The sequence below is a fragment of the Anabrus simplex genome, chromosome 5 (genome assembly GCF_040414725.1).
Source record: "Anabrus simplex isolate iqAnaSimp1 chromosome 5, ASM4041472v1, whole genome shotgun sequence".
Lineage (NCBI taxonomy): Eukaryota > Metazoa > Arthropoda > Insecta > Orthoptera > Tettigoniidae > Anabrus > Anabrus simplex.
The window spans coordinates 33301205-33319999 of NC_090269.1; the positions used below are offsets into that span (position 1 = coordinate 33301205).

At 40.5% G+C, this 18795-nt stretch overlaps 1 protein-coding gene across 3 annotated transcripts in view; it reads left to right on the plus strand.

The window, feature by feature from the left end:
- Nucleotides 1–5973, plus strand: part of LOC136874295 (ovarian-specific serine/threonine-protein kinase Lok) — an 88394-nt gene extending 82421 nt beyond the window's left edge. For 2 of the 3 annotated variants that reach the window (XM_067147933.2, XM_067147934.2), the window contains one exon: nucleotides 5141–5973. In XM_067147933.2, the coding sequence (XP_067004034.2) occupies nucleotides 5141–5674 (534 nt within the window). In that variant the 3' untranslated portion in view covers nucleotides 5675–5973. The remainder of the gene's footprint in view (nucleotides 1–5140) is intronic. The other variant, XM_068227719.1, reaches the window with a different exon arrangement.
- The last annotated feature ends 12822 nt before the right edge of the window (nucleotides 5974–18795 follow it).

The window sequence follows — 18795 nt, forward strand, 5'->3', positions numbered from 1 at the left end:
GACATACCGTCTATTGTAAGCCTACCCACACAAATTACTATCTTCATGCAGATTCTCACCACCATCCAGCACGAAAACAAGGCATCCTCACAACACTCGCCAAGAGGGTGAGATGAATTTGTGAGCCATCACATATCTAGATGGAGATGGACATGCTCAAAGTCGCGTTTAAGGGTAATGGTTACAACGATTTGCAGATTCATAGAGTCCTACATCCTAGAGAAACAGCCAAGCAAATCTCACAAAAGGAAGAAGTGAAGGGAACTGCCTACTTGCCTTACATTCACAACACCACAGATTGAATTGCCAAGGTCCTCCGCAAACACAATATAAGAACCGTGTTTGGCACCGCCACTAAAATTGCTCACAGTCTGAGTAAAACCAAGGACAAATTGTCCCCACTTTTACATCCTGAGTTATATGAAATTCCCTGTACGTGCGGTAAAGTATACATCGGCCAAACATGCCGGTCCATTGGTACCCAAATCAAAGAACATGAACACAACATTCGTCTCAACCAACCTGACAAATCGGCAATAGCTGAGCACACTCTATCGTCAGGTCATGATGTCATGTTCCAAGATACTCGAGCTCATACCCACACTAGACACTACAGGTCCAGGATTATATGAGAAGCTGTGGAAATACATAGTAATCCTAACAATTTCAACAGGGACACCGGCTATCAATTAAGTAATACCTGGTTGCCAGCCATTAAGAATTTACGTAGGTAGTTCCCTTCCCTGCCCCTTCACTATTGTTATTTTGTCTCAGTGTTTTACAAATTCGTACGTTCCTCATCGCCAGATGTTTCATTCCAGGCTTATGTTTATGTCTTACACCTGTCATATGTTACGCAAACACGTTATGTGAACCGCTTAGTCTGATTATGATGGTTCGGTCAGCTTCTGCTTCGAACACTAGCGTTGTGCCACGTCCTAGGGGCCATCTGGTGGTGAATGAACATACCATTTCCACTTCTACTTCTATTATAACGTTCCAAATTCAAAAGTGTCATTGTTTAAGAAGCCTTCCTTGTGGACAGTCGAGAATTCTTCTGAGGACGCAGAGCACAGTTTTCTGCGAAACGTTAAGAATTTCACCTTATTTTCTTGACACGGCACAAGCCCAAAAGCCTATACAATATCATGTCTATAAGTACGGGCCGTGAAAGCATTAATGCCAACACAGAAAGCTTGTCTTGCAAGTCCATTACTACTTCACACAGTTCAAATATTATTGATGTTTATTCAATTATTTTTCTGGTGGATGTTAACCAAGATATATTAAAAACTGCCATTTCCCTACTACATTATCTGCATTCTTTCACTGGTAAACTGCACTGTTTTGTTTAGTATGGCATCAGGGGATTATATTTTCTAGCAAACAATGCTGTTCCTACAATTCCTGGCTTGTCCTTGTATACTGGGTAGTTTTGTTATTACATTCTGCTTCAAGTGGTGCTAGCTCATGGACTAAGCATTTTATAACTTTGTCTTTACCAGCATACTCTGATGCTGGTCTTTGTCTGAATCAAGCAGAGGTACGGACATCATTCTCGTCTCCACTCTCGTTGAATCCTTCTGTATCAGAATTCTGTTCCCTGTACTCATAAGTTGCATCATGTTCATTGCTATAGTCAAACAGAGCATCAGGAATCATTCTCATCTTCTCCTTCCCTACACTTCATAATTAACCTCTTGTGGGTTCATATTCATGACATACATTTCACATTTTCCTATGTCACTACACAACAAACAGAAAAAATATTGAACATCACACTTCTTATTATTATTTTATGACCGCATAGTATTACTTTAGTCTGTCCATCGTTCAGGTCTCTTTGAAGGGATTGTTCGGGTTTTGCGGTCCTCCCAGTACTTCTTCAGATGCTCCGATCTTCGTGCCCTTTCCTCAGTTGAAAATATGCATGTTGTTGGTTTGTTTCGTGTAAGGGTAAAGCGGAGGTTTGTATTCTTGAGTTTTGTATTCAATTTTATCTTATTTGTGGTGTCTTCTGTTGTAAGGCCTATTTCCTTCAGATCCTCTCTTACTTCTCTGATCCATTTACATCCTGTTATGGTATTTTTTGAGACGAGATCGTGTTGTACTAGTTGTTTCAGAAGTCTCGAATCCTACATCCTCATGATATGTCCAAAGAATCCCAGTCTCCTCTTACGTATAGTATCTGTAATGGGTTCTAGCTCTTTGTACGCAACTTTGTTAGGTATTATCCACCACTGTCCATCTTTCTTGTATTGTTTGTTGATGCAGGTTCTTCCAATCCTCCTTTCAATTTTCTGAAGTCTGTCAGTCTTTGATTGTTTATTCAGGTGAACAAGTGCTGCATATGTAGCTTCCGATTTTATAACTGTGTTGTAGTGTTTTGTTTTTGCATTTTTCAATAGACATTTCTTTTTGTAGATATCCTATGTTAATTTTTGTGCTTTAGCTAATCTATTTAGGAGCCTCCATGCCTCAGACGACAGCGCATCGGCCTCTCACCGCTGGATACCGTGGTTCAAATCTCGGTCACTCTATGTGAGATTTGCGCTGGACAAAGCGGAGGCGGGACAGGTTTTTCTCCGGGTACTCCGGTTTTCCCTGTCATCTTTCCTTCCAGCAACACTCTCCATTCTCATGTCATAGCATCTATCAGTTATTACTAAATCACTTTGGGAGTGGTGACCCCATCGTACTAATAGCCTATATCTGTTTCATTCATTCCATTCCTGACCCTGTCAGTGACTGGAAAACAGGTTGTAGGTTTTCATTTTCAGCTAATCTGTTTGTTCTTGTTCCGATTGAGATTTTTTCATTTAGGTTCTATTAGGAATAATCTAACACAGCACTATCGCAAATAGTCCCACTGCTAGATGCCAGCTAACACGCAAGTCATGCCCGTTTCAAAATGTCCTCGGCAATCTCATGCTACCCTTCTACATTTCAAAATAAGAACATCGTATCAATAAGGAAGTGTGGGAAGCATTCTTTAGAGATCTATCATCTGCTCCATGCCTAAACAGTATGGCGACACAAACCTGCCGATGTTGTTCTTTTCCTATCAGCAGGTTAATTTCGATTTTAGGTGAAGTACTCAGCTGAATTGTGCTGACTGCAAAATAGAAGAGAAGAATAGACCTCGAAAATTTGTTAACTCACAGTTCTTCTGTGGGTACCACATGAACACAACTATTCACGTGAACTAGTATTTTAATCACTTTCTGCTGCTTTACTCATAAGCAGCTTATCCTTCAAGGAGAGATACAATGAAAGAAAAGTGTTGGTAGGATGAAAACTTGCTGGATAAAGAACCCCAGAACCTGGATCTCTACTGTATGTCAACTATAAAACTACTCTGAGATGCACATAACAGAGAAATAAACACTGCCAAGATGGTTGCTGACATCCAGAACAGATAGGGACAGAGAAGAACCAGAAGAAGAACATTGACAGTGGCGACGAGAAGAAGAAGAAGAAGAAGAAAGAAAGAAAGAAAGAAAGAAAGAAAGAAAGAAAGAAAGAAAGAAAGAAAGAAAGAAAGAAAGAAAGTACCATAAAACAGGGTAACTTCGGTCACTTTCTTGTATATTTTTTAAAAACTTAAAATGTGAAATATTCCCTCCAATTTTCTGAAAAATATAATATAAGTTCTGCCATGTTTAGGGGCTGCCTGGTTGAGGCAGTAAAGGCGTGCTTGGCTCCCCCGGAAGTACATGGGTTCGATTCCCCGTCAGGAATTCCCTGTACAATTTAAGAAACGAGATTTCCACTTCCGAAGGTGCATATGGCTCTGAGGTTCACTCAGCCTACACCAAAAATGAGTACCAGGTTAATTCCTAGGGGCAAAGGCGGCCAGGCATAGAGCTAACCACTCTACCCATCAAGTGTCGAGGTTATCGATAGTGGAAGCCTTTACTTTCCACTCCTCCAAGGGCCTTCATGACCTGTACGGAGATGACTTTGCTTTGCTGGCTTTTGCTGCCATGTTTGTTCTTTATTTTTAAATATGAACATAATTCTAATTGTTATTCAGCAATGAATTTTTATTATCGAAAGAGTGGCCAGAGTTTCCCCATGCTTTGGGGTAACTTCGGCCGCTATAAAAATAACTCAAGAAATGAAGTTTTCTTTGATGTAGTGTTACTTTGGCCACCGTGAATGTTTTTAAACCCCTGCAGAACGCCCAGTATCAACAATCACAAACAAATTAAAATAATTTGTACTGAAACAGATGTATAGTGGTCAAATTCACATTTTCCCCAAAGAAGAAACTATTTTATTTAGCTTAAGCATACAAGCATTGTATGATATTACGAATTGCATGTTGCATTGCATAAATATTTGTAATGGTACAAAGGATAAAAAGTAAAAGGTATGAAAATCATAAATCCCCATTGTATGGCGAGAAAAGGAGTTTGGAAAAGAAGCAATCTTGTAGACTGTCCTCATAATACACTGTCTTCTAAATTAGAAAATATCTGGGCCGTCATCACATTCTTAAATGTGTATCATCCATGTCAACTGATATCCTTCTATTTACAATTGAAAATGGGAACCATCTTTCCCGTACCTTTTGGGATAAACTTCCCCGTTTATTGTTATTGTGCCTTTATTAATCTTCTTTAAAGCACTCTTGAAGTAAACAGGATTGTAATTACAATACCTGTTGCTGTGTAATGTTTTCCTGTATGATCTTGGCATGGCCAAAGTTACCCTGGAAGAGGACAATTTTTATCAAAAAACTATGAAATATTTTCATAATTCTTAATTTTTATCAAAAAGCTTTCATGGGCTGCAAAACGTGGCCTGTTGGAAACACCTGCTGTAGTAGAACAGGGTTTGTTGAGGAGATGTTCAAAGATGGCAGTGTATGAAGATGTGGTGATAGTCCTTGACCTTCTGTGCTTTCATGTTTGTCCTTGCCTTTTCTTTCTATTTCTCCCTATTCATACACTGATCTGCCATTGTGTTCATCCTATTATGAGTTCATTAACACATTCCTATCTTTATATGAATGAATTTTTTTAATTACACTAATTATTTTCTTTAGGTGTAAAACCTAATTCTGATGTAAGTGTACATAAAAATAAGAAAATAGAAAAAGCAACTTTGCTAATATTTTAAATAATTTTTTCAGGATGAACCGATGAAAGAAGATGCAGACTCACTCATGGGGTCAAATGTTGCTCAAAGTCCTGCCTCACCAACTATTAGAAATACACCTGAAGTGGCAAGAAATAAGGTGTCTCCAGCAAGGGTGAAAGCAGTATCTCCAGCAAAAGTAATTACTGCATCTCCTGCAAGAATAAATGTTGCATCACCTGCAAGACTAAATGTTCCATCACATACACCACAAAATAGGACACCTGGCTCTCCACGGGGTGTACTGCAGAACCAGACACGAAGTTCTGGGGCTGATAAACCAAAGGCAGGTAATCCTCCCATTCGTGTAACATCTGTGCCAGCAAGAAACCAATCTCCTAATGAACTGAGAGGAAGATCTCCAACTTCTCCAAAGAAACAAGACAATTCACCAGCACTAGTGACTCCTCACAAACCAAGACATTCTGCAGAAGGAGTTGGTGTTAAACTAACAGTGGAACATCAGGCACAGAAAACATTCCTTATAGAAGCACGTAGGAACTTAAAAGCTTCACCATGGAAACCTTAATTAAGATAGTAGGTGCTCATTTTCTGACCATGAATCTTCAGGAAGTAAATGACTTTTAGTACTGTAGAAAGCTGTTTATCCAAAATGAAGGGGCTGGAACCATTTCGGATAAACCATGGCTACTAATCTCAGTAATGAAAACAAGATGCTACAATATTAATAGCAGTAACATTATAAAGAGAAAGTCCACTGTTTGCACATAAGAACATCTATAATCTTGCTAGTATTTGATTAACAGTATATCAGTCAGTGTAGATATTTCAATAAATCATATGGCAATCTAAAACAAAAATATAATTTCTTTTAGAAAAATATTTCCCATTTAATGCGTGCCATGAAATCATAGTCTGGCTCCTTGGCTGAGTTTTCAGTGTCAAGGCCTTCTGTTCATAGGGTCCTGGGTTTGACTCCTGGTGGGGTCAAGGATTTTAATGTGTATGGTTACTTGCTGTGTCCCTGGAACTGTCAGTGTTAGAGGTCTGCAAACCACCCAGTTCATTCGCTCATGCTCATTCGACCCTCATACAGTCGACTTTCAGTGGGTTGGCTAGCAGCATGCAGTCTCAGGTAAGGTGGCTGATGCACTTATGGGTAGTATTAACGAGGTTACGAAGGACAAACTTAAGGAGCGAAGAAAGTAGAGTGGGTGGCTATAAAATGTTCGACACATGCAAATATATAACAACATTTTCATTGAAGTAATGTAATTACAAACTTACTACAAACACTGTGAGATCAACTTGTCACATTAGTAGACATGGAACATTAACTTGTACCGTCTGTCACATCGTTGCAAACATTCACCATTATTGTTTTCTTTGTTTAAGTACAGAATGAATCAAGAGAGCATCATTTACTCTGTTTGAGTTAAGTGAGCTCCTTCTGTCACTAATTTGGCTACTGGCTGAACCGAAATTTTTTTCACTTGCCACATTGGAGACTGGTACAGGCAATATTTTCTTTGCTAGCAGAGCAAGCCTTGGGTATTCTATGCTGTTATTTCTCCACCATCAAAAAGGTGATCTTTTAATAAATAAATTGTTCTAGTAAGAATATTTGCAACGTTTATTTGTCCATATACCCCCTGTGGGCAGGGGGACGCAGATGAAGAGTACACCCACGGTATCCCCTGCCTGTCATAAGAGGTGACTAAAAGGGATGACCAGCGATGATGACATTAAAGCTATGAGATCACTTGTAATTAGTACCATTACATGTGGAACACTATGGGTCGACGTTGCTTGCGTCTAGTACCACCTTGCGAGGTAAAGAATGGGTCTACATTACATAGTAACAGTACCATTATGTGCGGAACACTACGGGTCTGGGTGTTGCTTGTGATAAATGTCATAGTGTACATTCCACTGGTCAGTTCCACTGTGTTCAGACTTGGTCTGCATTACCTATGAGTAGTACCACTTTATGGGAAACACCATGGATCTCCGTTCCCTGTGATTGGCACAACTGTGTGAGAAAAACCACGGGTTTAGCTGACGCCCACGATAAGTACCGCTATGTGATGAAAACCATGGGTGTGCGTTGCCTGAGAGTAATTCCATTATGTGAGGAACACCACGGGTTTTTGTTGTCTGTGGGCGTTACCATAATGTGTGATATGCTGTGGGTCTACAATGCCTAGTACCACTATGTGAGGAACACCACGGGTCTGCATTGCTTGTGAGTATAGTAGTACCCTTATGTACGAAACACTATGGGTTTTTGTTACCTGTGAGTGGTGCCATTGTGTGTGACGTACTATGGGTCTTCATTACCTGTCATTATTAACACCATGCAGGAAACACCATGAGTCTACATTATCTGTGATTAGTAGCACTATAGGAGGAACACTATGGTTCTGCTTTACCAGTGATTAGTACCATTATGAATGATTGGTGACCTGGATTTTGGGCCCCTTTAGATAAGTATCATCCCAGTACTTAAGGCATTGTGAATTGGATCCACTGCTTGTTTTTGTTTCATGATCAGTTTTTCATCATCATTCGTTTTAGAGTCTAGTCAGTGGAAACATTTTGAAGTTTTAATTTTGCTCACCTTGTACCATTGGGGGCCGATGACCTAGCTGTTAGGCCCCTTTAAACAACAAACATCATCATCTATTCATCCATAGTCTGCGCCAACATTAACTCATTTCGACATGGAACCCTGCTCCCAAAAGCAACCATATAGGGACAAAGATCTTTGGTGTTTCACTGCACCACTGTGTTGTTATTATTATTATGGAGGTTTTACAACTATTGACTATCATGAGCCCAAAGAATTGCCAAATACACATTTGGAATACTCGTTAGTAAGTTTGGAGTGCTTGAAAAACCTCTTTCCTTGAAAACAGAAATAGTGGACAGAGTAGTCTGTGCATGTTGTGCATGTTGTGCTTTACATAACTTGCTGAGAAAAACCAATCCATGCTACATACCTACAGGAATGATTGATCATGAAGATGGCAATCACTGTATAATTTTGGATGTACATCAATGAATAAGGAGGAATAAAATTTTGGATAATCATCATCATCATCATCCTAAACCATCTCCAGTTTCCCGGGTGTGGTATATGAGCCTCCTCCATCTCATCCTGTCCTTGTACCATTCTTCCTCCACCAACTTGTCCCAATCATGACCTCTCAGCATTACATCGCTCTTAACTAAATCTATCCATTTCCTTCATGGCCTTCCCACGGGTCGTCTTCCTTCTACCTTTCTGTCAAATTCCTTCCTTGCAGTTCTGTTTACTGGCATCCTCTTCATGTGACCAAACCACTTCAGTCTTGATATCTGAATCTTATTTAGGAGAGAATTGTCTATTCCTACTTCTTCTCTAATTTTCTCATTCCTAATCTTGTCTTTCCTGGTTTTCTGGATCATAGTGCGTAGGAATTTCATTTCAGCTGCCTGAAGTTTGGAATTATCTCTATTGGTCAGCGTTGTGGTTTCGAGACTGTATGTAAGAATTGGTGTATAATAGGACTTGTACAATGTCATTTTTGTTTTCATGGGTATTTGCTCATCCCACAGCAGGTGTCTTACCTGGTGGTAGAATTGTGTTGCCTTATTGATTCGATTGTTCACCTCATGTTTTGCTAGGTTGTCATTTGATATAACGCTACCCAAGTATTTGAAAACTGGAACGCTGTCCAGTTGAGCTTCATTTAACATGACTATTGGTTCTGCTCCTTCCCCATACACTTTCATCACCACCGTCTTGGTCTTGCTGATGTTTAAACCATATTTCTTAAACTCCTCATTCCAGCTTTGTATTCTCTCTCCCAATTCATCTTCTGAGTCACTCCAGATCGCAACGTCATCTGCAAATGTGAAGGCTTTGATATCTCCATGTTCTTCCCTTTTAATAGATTTCATTACTACATCCATTACAATAATAAATAGAAGTGGTGACAATGAGCTGCCCTGCTGCACTCCTCTCTTTGTTTCAAACCAGGTATTATGGCGACGATGGGAGGTAGCGGCCATGGCCTTAATTAAGGTACAGCCCCAGCATTTGCCTGGTGTCAAATTGGGAAACCACGGAAAACCATCTTCAGGGCTGCCGACAGTGGGATACGAACCCACTATCTCTCGGATGCAAGCTCACAGCCGCGCGCCCCTAACCGTACGACCAACTCGCCCGGTTAAAAGATGCTCGTTTGTTCTCGTTCCAGGATATGTCCCATGTGAGGTGTTGCAGACGTTATGCGCATTGAACAACTTAATAAAATGCTCCATAAAATAAATGGCTTATTTTAAACTGTATTTTATGCTCTCGGGACAAAACCACCTCCATACTTTTCAAACCAGAAATTGTTTCAGGGGAAAAAACAATATTTTTAGCTCTTGCTACATTCATTTTCGTGAAATTTGTTGGGCAAATTATTTTCCTCGTTGGTTTCCTAATTTAAGATTTCTGAGTTTGAAGATACCTCTCAAATGATTGCCGGTCACGGTAGCATAGTTTTAAAAAAGCCCAGTGACAAATTTTGGGATCGCCCGATTATTATGACGTAACTCGGATCAAAACTTAGGAACAGAGGCCTACTTCGATCAGCTTGAAGTCGTATCTCATGCATAATACTTCCTCTGTATAATGTTTCGAACATTGAACATTCACTGGAAACTTATGAAACGAAATTCCACTACCCTTAATTTTTCGTGAATAAACCATGACTGGAACTGCGAATGCTTAACATCAGACAAAAACATAATACATTCACAACCAACTCACTTAATGAACACGTTTAAAGGCGCGAGCCTGGTAGACAGGGGGCAAGATAGCGATCCTAGTGGCCCAGCATTGAACTTCAGTGTAACCACTTTCATAGCGTTTTACGGGCCCTATTTCCAGGCCTTGTATTATAACGTAGGCAACGGTTTGTTGTGATGTTCTTTGTCTCTTATGCTGCCACTCAACTCCGACAGATGGGATTACTACTGCGTACCGAGTATAACAGCCTGAGTGAATACTGGCGGGAAATGGCTGGGGAGATAGAAAACTTTCTTCTTTAGCATGCCACTCGTCTGGTTCATACATTTTCTGATACTGCTGGTACGTAACATACTGGTTCATCATAGTATTCCAGCTATTCGATCCCTACTCGGATGCGCTGTTTTGAATGAGCAGTGTGCTCACTGAATGCAGAGGCTCACTTAGTAGTAGTAGTAGTATGACCTGATCTTGAATTACAATTTAGGCCTATTCCAAAATATAGGACCACAATTCACTAAATAACTTAAAATTCAACCTTGAAAAGAGCCGTTTCTTAATGAAAGCTTCTTCCTCTTCACTTTCATTAAATTCTACATTAATTTTATTCGAAATTGGCTGTGAAGAGGGGGTTTGCCTCCAAGTCAGATAGATTTTTTCCGCCGCCAGTGTAATGAATTGAGGTTTTTCGACTCATCGGGTACTCTTAGGAAACAGTAGTAAAATGACATAGTTTTTGCCCTAGGGCCCTCCAATATTCGACTCCCCCCGCCGAAAGAAAAGACGAAGTCTGTTCACGGATCACGGCTGTCTGCGGCTTGGTCATTCCAGCTCTGGTACTTTGGACTGTTAAGGGCGCAGTTCTAAGACGACAGGTAAGACGGACCGTGTGTGGTAGAATTTTCATCCCTGTACCGTCTTAGGCTTGGCTCGAAGTGAATCTGGCAGCGCCTGATTTTTCTGTGCGTGTACAGGTAAGTCGGCGAGCAAGTTGGAGCGTGTGTGGGGTCTTCAGACTTAGCGTCAGTTTTAACCAATTGCTCCTACAGTGCAGTTCGCTCGTAGGACATAATGTCGGATTTAAGAATCATGCCTTGAGCGTTTATAATGGAATTCATACAGCTATACCGTTGTAAACCGTGCTTGTGGAAAATCAAAAGTAAAGAGTACACGGTATAGGGTTATTTTTATGTTTTCCATCAACCGCACCCAGACAATTTGGAAAATTCCATTTTCTTTCAAACTTCTGTCCAATACATATCCATTCATCGTCTTTTGTTGGAAACTGAAAAAAAAAAATTATTATTGTTATTATTATTAAATCATGCAACTAAAATATAATTTAAACCAATGTAATTAATTATATTTTTTTATTTTTAGGTTGGTTGGGTGAAGACTGTTAATTTTCACACTCCGTTGTATAATTCTTTCTTATTGTACTCTAAGGATACATTATACCTTGTTTTATATTAAATTAACATGAAATACACTTCCTTTTACTTTGTACAAGAAACTTATAAATAAATTTTACTTACTTTGAGATACTGTTTCTTGAGCACCTTATATATTGCAGCGCAAGTCTCAGGAATAATTACTCCCAAAGACTGGGCTGAAATTGCAGCGGAAAATTTCAGATCTTCATAACTTCTTCCGGTTGCTAGGAAATGAAGTGTGACGTTGAGTCGTTCATGCGGTGTTATTGCCCGTCTCATTGCACTGTCACTCTTTCTGATATGGGGCGCTACCAAGTGAAGAAGGTGTAGATACGTTTCACTGTCCATCCTCAAATAATTGTACCAGTCACCTGGTTCAAGAGTTAAATCTTTCATTAAATGCATATGCGACAGTGTATCTCGTTTAAGTAACCAAGCTTTTGCCCATTTTGATCAAGCCCTTTTCTTTTTAGCTTTTGATCTCAAAGCTAATGCTAGAGCGGTGTAAATTAGAAGTTCCTCTAACATGTTATCTGTGCACGACTAGCGAAAACTGATCGCAAGTCTGACAGCAAAACGGAGCGTCTGTGTCCTCTTCCGTGTTCCGTCTTAACTCTCATCTTAGAACTGCGCAGGCAAGATGGACCGGACCGTCTATGGGGCCCTTTAAATCGGCAGCGTAGTACTGTTCGTTAAAAGTGAGAAAATGTGTGGTTTTTCATTTGATTGAATATTTCGTATGAAAGCATTGCTTTTAATCGCGCCATTCCTACTGACGCCATTGTAATGACCTATGTTCATTTCAGTTGGGAAAACCATTAAGGTAGTCTTTCTGAGGATGTAAAAAGGCAGGTGAAGAGCGAGTGTCTGACATTATAATGAAAACTCCTCAACCTGATTGTGATTGATGGTAGGCGAGCAGGCCTACATTTACAATGAAAATGCCCTAACCCACTCTTCATATGAGAAAAGACGTTTGGTGACTTCCCCGTCGCGTTTCTAGGGTAACGTTAAGAGCTATGCAATTTAATACAATTTTGCTTACAACGTGTACTCTACCTAACCTAGAACGCTGTATACAATGTAGACGTCAGGAAGGGTATCCGGTCATAAAAACTGCCACGAGTTTCATCTCACCTCATACCCGACCGCATAGAAAAGCGGGACATGAATTGGACAAACAAACTTGAAAATACGTGTGAATCATGATGTAAGAGAGCTGAATGGAAACAGATTTGACCAAAGATCGGTCTAAAACACGGCATTGTCAAATTGATATACAAGTATTTCTTTTTGAATAGTAAAATAAAGGACCTAATAGGTCTAATTAATCAATGTTTGTATTATTTCGATGTGTTTTAATTTAATTATCTCCTGTCCAGTATTAATGTATCGGAGTAGTGTAGTGACGTATGATGGCGGCGGCCACACGCTTCCGGCTTTAGAATCCTGTTGCTCATTGCCAGTCTAAATCTATATGTCTGTAGTTAACCCCACATTTCTGAGATTGAGGAAAGTAAGGAACAGCGACTTTGTTGAGGACAGTTGAAGTGATGAGAACGAGTTAGAGATGAACATACTGAAAATAAAATTTATTATAACTAATAATCTGAGCTGTATAATTAGATTAGGCCTTTAATACTGAATGCTTTTAACTTGATACTACGTCTTTTTCACGAGATGTTAATCCTGATGGAAACATATTATCGGTATAGATACCTCCGTCTAGACAAATATTACGATTTGCTGAGCTTATTTCTTATGTCTCGTTTTCGGACACATACACAATAATGCAAGAGTACTTATGACTTAGCACATCTATGACCCGTATCTGAAGTAGACGGATAATATAATGTTGAGCCGTTTGAAACTATATTAAGTAAAAAATGGAAGAAAATGTTGTTTTCTTTCTGCTCTTGAAACATAAAAAAATACTCCTTTACGGTAGAGCACGAAATTACGCGGGTTAGATGACATGATAAGGCGACTGAAAACACCTCGGTATGCTCTAATCCTCTACAGTATGAATGCGTCAACTAAGTAAACTCCCCGTCGATTTTAAACCTTACTTCAGTTAATTCTGAGAGTTCGTGGTCTGATATTACAAGATTGTATGCGCCTCTAAAATATCTAAATGTAATAAGTAAATAATATTACCGAGTGAGTTGGTCGTGCAGTTAGGGTCGCGCGGCTAATGAGCTTGCATTCGGGAGACAGTGGGTTCGAACGACACTGTCGGCAGCCCTGAAGACGATTTTCCGTGGTTTACCATTTTCATGCCAGGCTGTACCGGTACCTTAATTAAGGCCACGGCTGCTATCTTCTCATTCCTAGTTCTTTCCTATCCCAGCGTCGCCGAAAACTTTCGATGTGTTACCTCCGATTCCACTCCTTTACTCATATCATTTATATATATATATATAAGAAAACATAAAGGTCCGATAATACTGCCTTGAGGAATTCCCCTCTTAATTATTACAGGGTCAGATAAAGCTTCACCTACTCTAATTCTCTGAGATCTATTTTCTAGAAATATAGCAACCCATTCAGTCATTCTTTTGTCTAGTCCAATTGCACTCATTTTTGCCAGTAGTCTCCCATGGTCCACCCTATCAAATGCTTTAGACAGGTCAATCGCGATACAGTCCATTTGACCTCCAGAATCCAAGATATCTGCTATATCTTGCTGGAATCCTACAAGTTGAGCTTCAGTGGAATAACCTTTCCTAAAACCAAATTGCCTTCTATCGAACCAGTTATTAATTTCACAAACATGTCTAATATAATCAGAAAGAATGCCTTCCCAAAGCTTACACACAATGCATGTCAAACTTACTGGCCTGTAATTTTCAGCTTTTTGTCAATTAATGATCACTGGAATGTCCTTCCTGGAACCTGTTTATTAAGGTCCCTCCAAAATACGAACTCCAATCGCTGGATTTAGAGTCCATAGTGCATCCATTAGGCATACACCACAGTTGCTTATCCAATCAGCTATGTCTGTGGGTACGAACATACCGAAAATTAATCGCAGCTCGCGGTGTCGAGGTTTACGTCGTGGTCGCGGTTTACGTTGCGGTCGATGGAGGGTGAACATACCGGGGAGGTTTACCTTTCAGTGTTCTGAGATGTGTTTACAGTGAGTGGACGTAATGTTTAGATCTCCGCGTTCAAGTTAAAGATAATTTTTCCTCTACTACTGAGCTTTTACAAGTATAGAGTATATATTCAAGTGACAGTGGAAATAGTGATTCATTGAGCATAAGCACAGGATGGTGGCTACTTTCAAACCAGTCAGCCCGCCAGTGGAATGCTCATCCTATAAATCAAAGATGGCAGGCGCTGGGGGAATATCACAACTTATTTGAAGAACTGAAACACCACCCGGACAGATTCCATTCATACATGAGAATGTCCCTTGAGACGTTCCAATACATATACAACAATGTGGAATCAAAAATTGATACTGTGAAGTACAATAACTACCTCACGAAGACGCACGCGGGCTCTGGGAACACCTGGATCAAGGGCACAGTAGAACGGGGCGGATATATCCGTGATCTAAATCCGGACAAGCCAATGAGGAGCAAGCTACATCGATGCCTCCCGTTCTACATCGATGAAAAGACAAACTTGCTTGTCATCGCGCTAGACCTCCTGGTAAATCGCGATGCTGAATGACAGCGAGCATCTTTGAGATGAACTGTTCCATTTAAAACTGTGTGCTTGTGTTACCAGAAGGTGACATCGAGGCATCGACTGCAATGTAAACCGTGACCGCGAGCTGCGATGCACCCTTAAGCGCAAGATGCTCTGCTCATGTGGGTTGGGCCCTATTTATTAAAGAGAGGTAATAGAATAAAGGAGTGTTCATAGCGCCGTTATGTTATAAATTAACATTGAAGCAAGAGGGGAGAAGAGGAGAAAGGAAGGCAAACACGGAAGCAATAAGTTCTTACTTTGCGAAAAAAAAGATAAGTGGACATATGGAGGGGAAAATGTAGAAAATATATGGGGAAGACTGAAAAATAATCAAATTCTGAAGGGGAAAGAGTGTTTGTGCCATCCGTGATAGGTAGGGTTATGTTAGATTAATATGCCGTGTTAAACTCCAAAATGAAATAAGATTTATTTATTAACAAATTGCAATATTAATATTGTAATGTATTACTGTACCATTCTATTTAACAGCGAGAATGGATATTTAACGCAGTAAAAATTTTGCAGTAGGACGCCGCTTGTGAGGGCGTGATGCTATATGGAGCGCGGGAATCGAGAAGGTGATTTCCCGAGGCAAGGCGTGGTCATGTGTGACGAAGAAAGAATATGTGAGGGAGAAAGAAAGAGAGATGGGATTTTGTCTGGGGGAGAGACCTGCCATCTTAACAGAGATTTTTAGCGGGAGCAGACAGGCCCACCACATTACGGAAATTGAGTCGTAATTCCCGTAATTGAAGGTTTCTCAGGAAAATAAAAAGATGGAAATGATTGCCAGAATTTTACGAAGCTATAGATACCTCTAGGTTTATTAACATAGAATTAGATCAATAAATATGTAGCAAGCAGAACCACCGTGGGAAGCTCTGTAGTGGCCACATTCCAGACTCAAGTTGTTTCTCGGGGCTTTCCCTGGCGTCCTTTGGTGTGTTGCCTCATATAAAAGCTGAGTGATATGGGGGGAGATCATCCAGTCGACGATCATATTGCTGCCAGTACGCGTCGCACGTCAGCCTAGATTGCGCCAGAAACCTTTTGTTCAGAACAAAGACAGTGTGTAATTATTGCAATGCGATAACTTTGATCCAGTGGATCGGTGACTTACAGAGTTACAGGTGGTAGATTTATAGGCGGGGCGATGTTCTGATACCTATCAGTGAGATCGCACGTGGTTAATTGCATCAGCAACAAAAGAAAGCCGTACTTATAGACTCTGATAAATAGCGGTAGAGGCGAAGCTCCCGAGGTGCCGAGGAAGAGTGGACGATCGGCTAAGGAGGTCCATATTTATCCTCTGATAGACTGTTGAATCCAAATTAAGCGGGCATAAAAACACAATAACCGAGTGGATAGTCTCTAGAGCAGAAAATAGTTTGTGGCATAGTGCGCAAGTTAGCGAGTATTCAGTTATACGAGAATGGAGGACGAGGAAAGTATATTGCAAAGTGTTAGCGCTGTGTGCTAGCTCAACCTAAATGAAGTCCAGAATGTTGCGTTGTGTTTAAAGTGAATATTTCATTGTAGTAAGAAGTCGAGATATTCCGAGGGAAGTGAGGTGCAAGAACTTCAGAACGTGGCTTCGAAGACGCTACCTTGAACGAGGCATCGCTCAAGAAGAAGACAGCACTATGGACCAGCGGGACGGGAAGACCGGACGCCAAGAATCGACCCTGGCCGAGACCGCTACCATGATGAGCTAAATCATGCTAGCCTACCCGGAGGGAGAGAGGAGGAGATCATCATAATGAGATAAGTGGACCATAAGATACTAGACATGTAGTAGAGTTAGGGTGTCACGCAGAGATAGTAGAATTAAACTTGTAAATATTAACATAGGATTTGATTGTGGCCCATCAGGCTGCATATTAAGATAGTTTGGATATATCTAAAGGGTAAGTGTAGATAGATTTTCTTTTCTTTATGTAAAGCAGACAATGATGTAATTTTGTTAACGCGGCAAGAGGTAGTGTGCCTAGTTGATACATATTGTTTGAGTACGATAGACCAGATATTTTCTTTGGGGTCGGTCAGTTGTATACATGTCCCTTGTAGGATTAGGATCACTATAGGTAGTTACCGTTATATTCCAGGGGGAAGGGCAGACATATCTGCGTGATGTTATGTGCATGCTAAGCGTATTTCGATCATATGCATGGCTCTATTTATGCAACTTAGATGAACGTAATCTGTAATGCAGGTGGAGACATTAATATTATTGGACTCTGTGCGACTCTGCCAGATAGGGCTTGAACCACAAACCTTAGGTGACTGTGACCTCGTCGTAAAATTTGACGATATTTGATTTATCGGGGTGTAGTACGATTGTAACTTTTTATGTTATAATTGGGGCCCGTGGTTGTTTGTCAGTGAAATCGGATACATAGAGTAAGATGTATTTCCTACTTATTTTGTGGCTATTTTTGTTTTGTAAAGCGTAGATAAATAAAAGCCCCTTTGTGAGTTAGCTCTGGGAGCTCGAGAACCAGTATACTGGGTCACAGGCGGTCGGTGTGTTTACAATTTTTTTTTTTTGCTTAGAGCGAGTCCCTCATGGCTAGACGATACAGGTCAATGCACGGCCCGCACTCTGGGGTTGGCACAGCCATCTTTGTGTAGCCCGCGGGAAGGTCATCTTTCCTTTGAAACATAGATGTTTTCTGGAGACACTGTTACTTCATTCATTTGAACGTTTATCTCCTTTCCTGTACTTTTTTGTTGTTTCTACATTCTTATGGTTGCGTATTACCCTTAAGTTATCTTGCATGGTATAATAATTATGTGGGTCCATCTGTTGACACAAAGTTCTGCCTGGTGGACGTGGGTTCACGTCCGTGTAAATATATAATTGAGGGCGCTAGAGTAGGTTATCTGAGATTATTTTTATCACTTATTGTGCTGCTATTTTTGTGTATATAAATATCCCGATATGGGAGGAAACTTTCATAATAGCGTTAATTTCTGCGGGTATCCTTAACTCTACCATCATGTAATTTTATGTCGCAGGCATCGTGATGCTGTTTTCCATGTTGTGGACACATCCGTTTCGTTTCCTGGTTCACAGATCGACAAACTTCAGCACAACGTCATAACCCAGATTATATTTTCTTTTAAACTGTAGATGTGAGCCTTTGGGGCATTTATTTGGGCACTACAGGTGCAATCCTTGTAATAACTTGTGTTGTGAATACAAACTTATGCTCAAAAACTCTGATCACAGCGAAAGTGTTCCTCATTTCGTAGTTTAATGTAATTGTACTAGCCCCCATGATCCTCTCGTCACAAGAACCCAACTATCGACCATTTCTGCCGACTGCAGCTGAGCTGGTGCCCGTATGCAAGAACAGGTGAGCAGGTAGGTATGATCCTGCAGTGTTGATGTGCCCTGTAGGGTACATTACATTTATAGAACCCTCCGTTAGTTAAATCTATCGCTAGTTATTGTAGTTTACAATATCAGTAAAGCCAAATAAATGATCAGTTTCTCCAGCTGTCTCTAGATGACGCTGATTACGCAAAGAACGGAGAGGCCTGGTGCGGGTTTTTCTCTCGTAGACGGACTATTAGGCCACGTACATGTGTATGAAGATGAGGGCTCTATCTAGGATGGTTTCTAATACTGAATACGCCACACACACCCAGCCCCCGAGCCATTGGAATTAACCTTAAGGTTAAAATCCCCGACCGGGCCGGGAATTGAACCCGGGGACTCTCTGGACCAAAGGCCAGCACGCTAACCATTTAGCCATGGAGCCGGAC